The sequence below is a fragment of the Pundamilia nyererei genome, unplaced genomic scaffold, assembly GCF_000239375.1.
Source record: "Pundamilia nyererei isolate P.nyererei 1_Seehausen unplaced genomic scaffold, PunNye1.0 scaffold00001, whole genome shotgun sequence".
In the NCBI taxonomy this organism is placed as follows: Eukaryota; Metazoa; Chordata; class Actinopteri; order Cichliformes; family Cichlidae; genus Pundamilia; species Pundamilia nyererei.
Window position 1 is genome coordinate 8676505 of NW_005187402.1, and position 11938 is coordinate 8688442.

At 38.9% G+C, this 11938-nt stretch overlaps 1 protein-coding gene across 4 annotated transcripts in view; it reads right to left on the bottom strand.

The window, feature by feature from the left end:
• Positions 1 to 11938, bottom strand: part of gria3b (glutamate receptor, ionotropic, AMPA 3b) — a 91630-nt gene that overhangs the window by 39172 nt on the left and 40520 nt on the right. For all 4 annotated transcript variants that reach the window (XR_311383.1, XM_005719706.1, XM_005719707.1 and 1 more), the window contains exon 4: positions 6615 to 6802. Coding sequence is in view for 3 of the 4 variants with exons in the window: in XM_005719706.1 (XP_005719763.1) it covers positions 6615 to 6802 (188 nt within the window). In the remaining variant the exon portion in view is untranslated. The remainder of the gene's footprint in view (positions 1 to 6614; positions 6803 to 11938) is intronic.

Sequence of the window (11938 nt, forward strand, 5' to 3'; positions counted from 1 at the left end):
TGTGGACAAAATACTCATTTGCCTAATAATTCTGCACTCCCTGTATGTTAACCTGGCCAGCCAAACGTTAGATGTTTAACTATTAGCAATGAACCACATTAACATTTTATAAGTTATAAAAGTAAAAAAGTAGTCAGTAAAGTTCTTCAAATTAAAATTAAATTACTTAACTGTTATCATAGGGTGACCAAGTCCGGGTTTTCCTATAGGGCTATAGAGAACCCATATGTGTGACGTCATCCCCGAGCTGCTACTTTGTGAGTTGTTGTTCAGCGCTCACAGACGGGACAGACAGCGCACACGAGCGCCTGGTGATGTTTGAAAGATGCCAAAGCGCAAATGCAGCTTTTCAGACGAACTGCAAAAGAAATTTCCCTCGTACCGTCCCGGTACTGGTAATTTTTCTTATACAGATGAGGCCTTACTTTTGTACCATTATTTAATTCCAGAGGTTTTTAAGTTATTTATTTGCCCTTGTTGACTTGTAAAAGCCTATATGACATTTTTTGTTTCACCATTCATTAACCGCACAGAGAAGGCATCGTTTACATATGTTAAAATTTTCGTTAAGCAAACAGTATTATTAAAGTTCTTCATGACTGGGCCAAGTGTCCTCTTATGCATTAACCTGCATTTTATAAGTTATCAATATAGGAGCAGCTAGCAACTTTGCCTAATTCACAAAATGTTAACATGGGAGCTAGGCAGCAAACATTATTTTCCTGGGTACTGGTTTGAAATTCTAGTGCACAGAAATATCAATCATTAGTGTTTTTTAAATATCACAACAATACAAAGTAGCAAACCGTCTTTGGCTAATTGAACATACAACTGTTTCCAATGCAAATTTTAACAAACTTTCTTGGCATAGTTTGACTATAGTTTAGAACTGTGTATGAAAATCCCTGTAATTCCTATTGAGCCCAATCAATTAAAGCTGAAAGTCTGAGTTTCAATAGCATCTTAATTGCTTAATTTCAAATCTATTGTGGTGGTGTACATGGCCAACATTATGAAAAGTGTGGCACTGTCCGTTGTACATTTCTGGACATCATTGTATAATCTTGCGACTGTAGAGATTCCTAAGTGTCCCACTTCAATTAGGATGGGGCAGAAGGCTGAATTTTAGTTTTATATGCTTTGATGTAAAAGGACTTTCGCCTTTTTCGAACTCCCATTTTTTACTTCAAGGCGCTTATAGAAGTGCTTTTAGTGGAGCACTCTCTAATTAACAGCAAATAGCGGCTGTGGCTGAGACGCTTTTCTTGGCGGCCGTGATATATGCCCCTGAAGTGTTGGCCTTCCCCCAAATGCGGAACGTTTTAGAAACACCTGACTCATATTCAAATGATTATGTCTATCATTGCGCTGAGATACAAGAACTACTTAGAGTTGATACCTTGGGAGGAAGAAATCATTGGAAACGTAGCAGAGACAGCCGCATGCTTGTGTGCCAAAACTTTAAAGGAGAAAGATGGCTTACTCAGTTTTTATTGAAAATGAACGAGGCAATTTCACATGACTGATAAGGTGAAAGGGGCTCCTCTGGTTTATATATTGCAATATTATACACTGTATTCTCACACAGTTATAGCAACATGTTCAAATCTCACAGTCACAGCGCCCGGGTCTCAGCCTCTCATTCATTGGTTGAGTCAGCAGGTCACATTCTTTTTAATGATAACACTTTAATCCCATTTAATTCTATAATCACAGTTAATAAATGGCCCTCAACACCTAAGGTTGGTGTCAGGGATTTGAAAGCAGCACCTAGCTTTACATCAAGCAACATGGGGGCAACGAGCTGATGTTGAGATCAGAAGCGTCTTTTATATCAGTGGAGAGATTAGCTTGCTTTCTTAGCAGTTTTCTCAACGATGTGTAATCAAAGGGCGATGACTGCAAGAGAGGGATTAACGTGGTGTTTTACTTGTAACTCGGAGATTGCCAGAGTGCATTTATTCAGATTTGTTTTTTCCTCCCATTCTTTAATACCTTCACTCACATCCATGTTTGCCAGCATGTCACAATATGTCATCCCTGGGTTTTCACTGAGTCATCTGCAACATTGATTGAGACTCTTCTGTTTATTGCTGACAGCCTTCTTTTATATGCTGCTGGCGATCTGTCATCCATTCTCTCCCTCTCCCACTACTTCTTATCTCCCATGGTAAAACGTCCTACCCTTTTCTTAAATTCGATATCATGCAAAGACTTGAGATTCTATAATACATCGAACTGCTGGTTTTCTCAGAACTCTCTATTGCAGAGGGGAGAAACGGATGGACAATCTCCAGTTCTCCGTGGGGAGGCAATGTGGCCACCCTTAATTCCTCTACAGGCAGCAAAATGTTGTTCTAACAAATCCCCAAATGCACCTACTTTTTTTCTTGCTCTTTCAGTGAATCCTTTTTGCTTTTTATTGTTTTTTTTTCCTGTATGAAAATGCAGCTTTGTGGCTGGCAGGGTGCTCACTGCCAGCCTGTCTTTGAACAGCTTGCTTGCCCTGGGCCTGTCCAAGATGCCATTGTCTGTCTGTGTGTGTGTGTGTGTTGTGTTTTTTAAAAAAAAATTATTATTTTGTTTTTTTCTTTCCTGTCTGCTTGCCCGCCTGTCTCTCTTTACACTAGTGATGAGCAGGTTGTTGCCTCTAAACAGACTCCAGTGCAGAAATCCCAGGAGAAGAGGCAGCCAGCAAGGAGCACAGAAACTGATACATGTACGAGCAATCTCACTGATGAATCAGATTAGGCATGACAACACATACAGTCAAGTAAACAAGCATACACTCAGAGGCTGCAATACATACACTCACTATTAAAAGCCACCAGTGGTAGCAATACAGAGATGATCGCTGTTTGTTTACAGGGCTCCTTTAACGGTATAAATATTTTGGTTCATGTATGCTATCATAAACCTAGATGGTTCAATGAAAAACATTGATTGGATATGTTTAGGAGAGCAGAGCTGGCAGAGGGTCTCATATTCTAGTCATAAGGAAAGATTTGCCATAGGGTTAATTTATCTGCAGTGCAGTATTGATGGAGAAGTCCTATAGGCGATAAATCCTGAGTGGTTGTTACAGCATAAAATGATAATGGCCCGGGCGTAGCATTCTCCTCAGCATCTCAAAACAAATTTGTAGGGACGCTCAGTCAGCTCTCGTACGAGTAAACAAAACGTGGCCTGATGCAGCAGTATGCAAATACTTCTCTTATGAAGCTTTTACATCATGTCAAATGAAAAACGAAGGGAATAAAAGAAACGTTCAGGTGGGTGGGTGGGCGCCAACCACAGAAGAGGCACATTCTGTTTTGTGTTTGTCTGTAGAAACCTCCATTTAAGAACATGGTAGGTGAACTAAAGCAAGCCAATTAATTGATTATGATTCTAGAAGGGAACCACGACCACTTAAATAACAATTTAATCATAGTAATTTGATCAAGAGAGAAGAGAAAGCCTTCTACCTTCTCAGCATATGTTCAGTTTTATTGCAAGGCTTCTTAAATCTTGTAAAAAGCACTCAGGATGACCTCGCTGTTGAAAAATGCTATATACAGAACCCACGCTTGCCTTGGCTTTTTATATAGTTAGCTATTCAGAAGAATAACATAAGAACGTTTTACTAGATGGTTATTCATCGTACAAAGAGTAGTGGTCTACAGTCTCCTCTAAATTACAAATTATTTTCTTTTAAAGGTAAACAGCTAACCTGCGTGTTTACTGTGCTTCTGTACAGCTAGTGGTAATACAATTTGCAAAGCTGATACCTGAATGGAACTGTGCACACAGAGATCTTTGACTTTCACATTATAACTGCTTCCCACGGCTGCTTTTCTTCAGACAATATGTTCTTACCACACCGATGAGTTATGCAAGCTAGCCCTGAACTGTAGTATATTTTACTACGGTATCTAGTTGTGAATGGCACAATATACTGTACCTGAAGTATCAAGTATGCATAATGACCGATTTTTAAAAACTTTGTTATGACTGTGCAATTGTAATTGTGATGCATTAGCATTTGAGCAGCAGTCTAATTACTTGATAGTTTATTTCGCTGTTCATTTATATTAAATGAAAAATTCTAAAATACAGAAAAGAAGTAACAATAACTATAAAAACACCCGAATATCTATTATATCTAATTTTATTTAAAAGTACAAAGTTAACACTTTTTTCAAGGTATTTTTTTTAAGTTTAGGGATGCATAAAATATCTGTACCATACTGACATTTGGAAGTTGAATAACTATACTAGATCGAACCAGCAGAGCGTTCACAGGCACTGTATCAAAAGCGGTGTTAATGAAGAGCAGCACAGAGGTTTCTCTTTCTGTGCAACAATTGTGCAAGCTCGTCACTTTCCCATTGCGATAACGACACTCCACGAACATCATTGTCTGCTTAAAGGAAGAAAAAAAAAAATCCATTCAGCAGTGGGATTACTCAGACTGAAATCATAAAACTAAGCCACCGAGCTGATTCCCATTTCCCCCAGCAATCAGCTAGCTGGATCTGCTCTGCGTCATGATCCTCTCTCAACAGGCACTGACCTTGATGGATTGGAGCAACATTATGACACGCAGACACCAGCGCCTGCACACCGGTTCTGTTCGAACTCAGCCACCAGTCTGCCACAGATTAAACTCTATCTGTCGACAATCATTGGTTAATAGAACTACTACAGCAGGTAGAAGCAGCGGGTTTTACCACATAGCAGACAGTGGGTGCCATTTTTGGCATGATTGCCCCCGTGGGAGACGGTCCATTCCTGTTTCAATGTAAAATGGCCCGATAGGAGGCAGCTGCAGAGTGAAGTCCAGCAGCTTCCCTGAATGCCTCATGACTCATCTATATTGGCAGAGCTAGCTGGATTATTTCAATTAGCTCTAACAAAAAAAACAATCCCACGCTGAGATTGTCACTGAAACAAGGGGCAAAACTGAGCACACTGCTGCTTTGAAGGTTAGCTTCTGCAAAAGCTACATTTTTCCCCTCTTTGTAGAAAAAAAAAGCCAAGGCAGAAAAATGAATGATGATGATTATCGTTGCATGTTGAGGAGGAAAGAGCTCAACATAAAAAAGAAAGAAAAAATCATTAACGGGAACAAAGACAGGAACAGAATAACATCAAACAGATTACTGCCCCGCATCCTTATTATTGTTTACAGGGAGAAAGCAATTAAAAACGCAACCATTAATATGCCTCACACGTGATGTGTAATGAGTGTTCTAAGCTTTTCTTAAAAGCTGAAGCATATTCCAACACTTTGAACGGAAACGAATTTCGATATAGTCCCAGAATTGTAAAGGGAGGAAATTTGCGGTTCAAGAATTAAATTAGACACAGCAAATTATTACTAAAAGCTATTCTGTTTTAAACTATGACTCTGGGATCAAATTAGATTCATAAAAAACAAGTGAAACTAACAGTCATTGAGGGGATATTGTGAGGCAAAGAGAAGCCAATATCTAAATGAATGTTAACGAGCAGAATCCAATTCAGGAACTGATTGCCTTATAAGCAGGCGGCAGCAGGCAGGGGTGCAGGCTGGAGAGGAGCAAGCGAGCAGAGGAGATGCATGGCATAATAGCCACTCATCTATTCATGGTAATTGTGTTTCCCCTACTACAAGGACTGGTGGACCTTTCATTTTCTCCTCAGGCAATGGACGTGATAGAGGAACGGAGGGGTTTTGGGTTGTTAGGAGAGGATTAAAAGGGCTGCATCATCAGTGGTCTCTTCAAATGGCTGCTCACACTCAGACCTCTCGCTACCTTGGGCTCTCGGGCAGCTTCAATACACAAAGATTTTCAAACGAGACAGCATCAGACGTTGCAACCAAACAATGCCAAATAGGGCTCTTCAAATAGGCAGGGTTGCTGCTATGTCTCATAGGCCTTAGGTGATCCCAAACTGAGTGAGTATAGGAAAAAAGAAAGAAAAAAGAAAGAAGGTTTGGTTCCAAAATTAGCTATGGTGAGTCAAACGCATACTTAAAAAACACCAGTATTAGCAAAAACCTGAAAGTCTTAGATAATAAATTATAGACGGATTAAATGTTTCTTGATTTTATCACTTCACTGATAAAGTGGAGCTTTTTCTCCACAAAGCGTTGCCTTCTGCAACTGAAAAATAAATGTGTAAAAAAGGAACACATTAATTTAAACCTGATAAAAAAGAGCTAAGAGGACCTGCAGAGTTCTGGAGGTTAACGCTTTTTACGCTACACATCAGTTATTCGACACTGAAACGTTGGCAGCACAAAGACACAAAGATATCCTGACTGTAAGTATTATAAACAAACTACAGAGACTACATTTCCCATAATGCTAGATGTTCTATTAACCTAGCCTGACAAGTGCACAATTTTTATTACGCATAATGATCTTGCCTCTCAGCCAAAGATAACTCAAAGCATGTATTTAGATGCAACTAGTGTTCAAGAAGACTGCTAAATAAACTTTGGTATATAATAAAATAAGTCCTTTTAATATCTGCTGTTTTAGTCTGCTACTACTGCAAGCGGGAAAAAAAAGGACTTGAGGTAGAGTGTAAGTATAGGCGGTGATATAATGAGCATGCCTATACACTGAGGCTCAGAGGCTCACCTGCTCTAATATAGTGTTGATCCTATCCACCTCGCAGTCAATCACATAGCGCTTCTCCTGCCTCCTGTCCATCTCCTCAATGATGCGCTTGAACTCGGCTGCGTCCGTTGTGCTGCTAACAGAGCGAGCAGTCACCTGCCAGTTGTTAGCGACTGCTGCCTCCATGATGGCCTGCAGTATGGAGAAACCTACAGGGAGAGAGAGAGTGAGAGCGCGTAACTCAGAGGATTAAACAAAAAAATCGACCAGCACACATCAAGAGTTATGCAGAGCCGAGTGGCTTCTAATTTATTCTGGAGAGGTTTTTGCTTGAATCCAGAGGTTAAAGGCCATCTCATTACAATCTAAAATAGCATTACAAAGTCTGCAAGCCCACTAAAATATTTTCTAGAGTCTAGACTTTGTGTGCCTGTGTGTATGTGTATTTAATTCACATTTGCATATTGACAAGGCAGTATCATAATGAAGTGAAAGGACAGGAATCGTATCTCCATATTATTAAAAGATCAGTGGGTGATGTTATTGCACTTGGCATCAATTAAATTATGGCATTTAGCTCAGCCACATGTTAACTTTGACAGTGCGGTGAAACACATTGCAGCCTGTGTCTCCTTGGAGGATCCTGCCAACTCATTTTAAGATAAAGACAATGAAAGATTTATCCAAGCCAGTGGTAGCAAGTGATCATTATAATACTAGAAGAATGGAAAATGAGCCCTTCTAATGATTAATTCACACATGAAATATTTTCATTTAACAGAGTGCTCAGAAACACTATGGTCAAATCACATACCACACAATGAATAATGTAACCATATTTCTGGAGGGATAGATTGCATGTAGGACAAGCTGAAATAAAAATGGCTTAAATCGTCTCCAGTGTATAACAAATGGGCATGAATGTGATGAAGATTGTGAAAATCAAACATCATTAGGCCAAGCAGAATGCAGTCATAACATGTGCAATAAGCTTATTTTTCAAATTTTTTTTATAATATTCACATGATCTGTCATGTGCGTAGCTGATACAGAAAGGGAAACAAGGAGAAAAAATAATCTTGCCCTGGCAAACATGTAGACAAATATAGATTTTGTTTCTGTGCAACATCATCACAGCAATGTTGGGGGCAAAAAGTAACTCTTCAAGGCAGCGGAGCCAGGCTCCAAAGCAGAGACAAGGATGAAAAAAAAGATGGATGGGAAATGTTAAATAATCCAAGGGAATCATGTGCCTATGCTAAGAACAGAAGAGGAATATGAACCCAGACCACTAAATGAATTCCTGTTGGTCCTAAAGCCAGCAAGGTTCTTTACAGTGGTTGGAACCTTATTCTCAATATGGTTAATCCTTTGGACATATCCCAAACTTTAGCTTTTGTACACAAAGACAAACAACATAACTGTATGCACATCAGCATTCTCACATTACAAAGAATAAGTTCATTAATATAATTTATGGTCAGAATTACCGAGGCTTCTTGTATCATCAATAACAATCCCAGATTTAACTGACTATCACAGCTAGCTAACAGCCCATGTTGCTTCTTTTTATAATTAGTTAGTGTTTATTTTGTTGGCTTAAGTTTTGTTTTTGGTGCTATAAACATTAAAACATTATTGAATTGATTTGAACTCAATGCCTACAGTACCTTATGTCTGGTACAGCATGCTTACAGCAGTTATAGCAGGTCGAGAAGTATGCTAACCTGCTAACTTTCACATTAGCTTCTGCACACAAAGACAAACAACATAACTGTATGGGCATAAGCATTCCCACCATTACAAAGAATACAGTAAGTTCATTGATATAATTTATGGTCAGAATTACCGAGGCTTTTTGCATCATCAATAACAATCCCAGATTTAGCTGACTGTCTCACAGCTAGCTAACAGTCCATTTAGCTTCTCTTTATAATTAGTTAGTGTTTACTTTTTTGCTTAAGTTTTGCATTTGGTACTGTAAACATTTAAACCTTATTGGATTGATTCGAATTGAATACCTACAGTACCTTATGTTTGGTACAATATGCTTACAGCAGTTGTGGCAAGTCGAGAAGCATTCTAACCTGCTAACCTTCACATTTACTAAATTAGCAACAAACATTAACACTAAACCCATGCTACGATATTGTTAAATAAGGAAATGACAGACACACTCAACATCCAACTAAAAACATTCAAAGCTTGCTAAATTCAAACCAAGAGCATGCCAACAATATATTTTTTATAGTTAGCTTCTTTTAGCCAAACTTTGGCAGGTTTAGTGCATGGGCCACTTCATTCAGACACCTGATACTTTTGCCTGCTAAACATAATTTTACATCAATATGGAAATGAAAGGCAAACAAACAGATTCAATTTTGATATGGCATTTTAATATGAAGTCTGGAAGAAATTACAGACAACATTATTAAGAAGTCAATAACAATGTTTAACTTCAATCTGGTGACCGACTGCCAGAGCGGTTTTCTCCTTTAAACAAACCGAGCAGACTTTGTAACCATTAAAACCTGTCTGTGGAGGCTGTTATGGAAATTGTCTGACATAATATGAAATAAGTGGGAAAAGTAAACATTTTACTTTTATTTATTTATTTTTTTACTTTACCTTTGTTATTTATTTTGAGCTATTTTTCTGTACAACTTTATCTCCGTGAACCGGCTGCAGACAACCAACAAAGCCTGCACAGAGACCAAAGAAGCAACAACAGCAGCTCTAGCAAGGAAGCCTCTTTGTGATTCACTGCATTTGTCTTCTGCATGTCTTTTCTTTTTCATTTGGTCAAGTAGCTCTCTTTTTTTTTGTTGTTGTTATTTTTTGGATTTCCACATACTTTGAGACTACTGTACCATGTGTGTCTGTGCTCCTGGCGTGCAAACATTGCTTTAGCACACAGCCACAGACGACCACCAGACGACCTTTTGGCAAGCAGTACAGCAAGTAGTGGAGACCGACACACACTGTGTCATCTGTCCAGAGGAGCGGTGGCATACTGCCTAGAGACATTAAGCTGCCAGATCTCAAGGTTATGTGGCAACCTGGTTATCAGGTGAAAGGGCTCTAAGGATTCAGCTCATAGCTTATGAATGTAACCTGTAGCAAAACACAGTTTACATACTACTGTATGTAAAGAGTGAGTCTAGCTAACAGGTCTTACCAGAATTAAAGGTCAAAAACTTTACACTGTAGTGAGTTAAAAACAATATGGATATAGATATAATTTGTCAGAATTATTACTTTTATCAATCTCAACTGGTTACATAAAAAAAGAAAAGAAAATTGAAGTGAAAAACATTTTCTAAACTATCATCATTTTTACATGAGTGGAGCAGAGCACTCATGTGCTAAACTTCCTCAGATCTCCTTTACCTAAAGCACAAGTTACAGAGTGAAGGTTTGAATAACATGGATGCATTATTCATTTTCCTGAGGCATATGCTCACAACCTCACCAACCACAAGCCAGCTGGATAGCATGGCAGTCTTCCCGGCAATAAAAAGCTTCTCACATTAAGAGATGTCACGCAGATTAACTGGGTCAAAATGGTCTCTGTTGGTTTGGGAACTGTTGAGAAGGCTGGTAAAGGTAAAAATGCCAGTGTATCATTTACCACACGCTAATCACATTGGGTGTACGACATGCCATGCATGTGGGTTAAAATGATAGGGTGCTCATTGTTTCAGGGCTGCGTGTATGTATTTGTTTAGGGTAGTGTAATCTGTGATTCCCGTGCTCCTTGAAAGGCACAATAGTATGTCTCAGAATAATTTTAAATGATAGAAAAACTAAATTCTCGCAGCGGGAATGATTTGGAAATTTGGGCTTTACATATGCAAGGATCTACAGTGTGCTGTCCAGAAAATGAAACAAACAAAAAAAAATCCTATTTTCACTTTCGAGATGAAGTGGGAAGTGAAAAACATGAATTATGCTTTTATGTGGAGGAGGGATATACTGTCAATCAGATTACAATCAAATAGTTCTTTTATTTTGAAATTGCTGATTTGTGCAGCATTTTGTCTCCCCCTCTGCCTCTGGCAAACCCTGGACTGTGTGGGAACAATTGGATTCATTTAAGATTCACAGAAGATTCCATGCCTGCCTAGTTTTACATTTGTATGGAAATTAAGAGATGGAATCTAGTGGTGGTAAATAGTCTGTCCAGAAAAGGATTAGGCCTGCTTTTTGCTGCTGTTTTCTCAAAAGTCAGCATAAAAGTTTGCATGCATTCTGATTAGGACTATCAAAAAACCGAACAGTATCCTTTGAGCGCAACTTAATCTGACAGCCCTGAGAAGACTGATAGTTCCTTCTTCATCTCCACCAGCAAGTAAATATAATAAATGTCTTTGGTACTTCATGCAGCTCTTCCAAGATTACATCAGCCACTTACCTTTCTTGGACCAGAGTCCATCTCCAGATTCAGCCAATCAGTAAATTAATCTTCCTAAAGAGCACTGGAGACCCTCATAAATGCTTTTGTTACTAATATTTATTTCCAACATGGAGAAAATCCATAAATTCTATACACCTTCCTTTTTTTTTTCCACCAACAGGAACCCCACATCTGTGTTGCATCTGAAAATGTAATACAGTCAACTACATAAATTATGGACGACAACAACAAGGCTTCCTTATCACCACCTATAAATCCCTGCAGTACAAATCCAGCGGCATGCAGCGGCTTCTGCTGCAAATGCTCCTCGGGGCTAATCATGCCATCGAGACAGGGAGACTTTTCACGCACCGCTTGCGACTCAAACACGGCGTACAGCGTAATAAAATGTGGACAACATGTATAAGCGTGGTGACTCTAACTACACATTCAAGATACAGCCTGGTCACAAAAACATTGGTGCACATAAAAATTTTATATAACTTTTAAATACTATAGAACTGCACAACCCACCATTTCATCAGCGCTCAAATGATAGATTATAAAACACTTTATTTCATCAAAATGTCTTTAAAATTTTATCACTACCCTTATGCAAACTCATTCTTTATATATAGTTATCTGATATTTTGTTCTGTATGTATGTGGGAAATGAACCTCTGTGCTTTGGGGCTGATGAACAACAATTCTGCGTCCTCGCCCTAAAGAACGAGGCGGTGACGTTAGCCACCAGTAATGCTGCAGTGGTTTTTTTTCCACTGATAAAGTGCACGAGTGTTTCTACTATATGTTGCCAGGATACGGGCCAAAATAAATGTTAACTCTGACAAATGAATACTGCAGCAAAAGAGAAAACACACGGCTGAATTTGTCAGTGTTGAAACATCCCTGAGCGCCATTCAGAGATGTATCATATTTGTATAGGCCT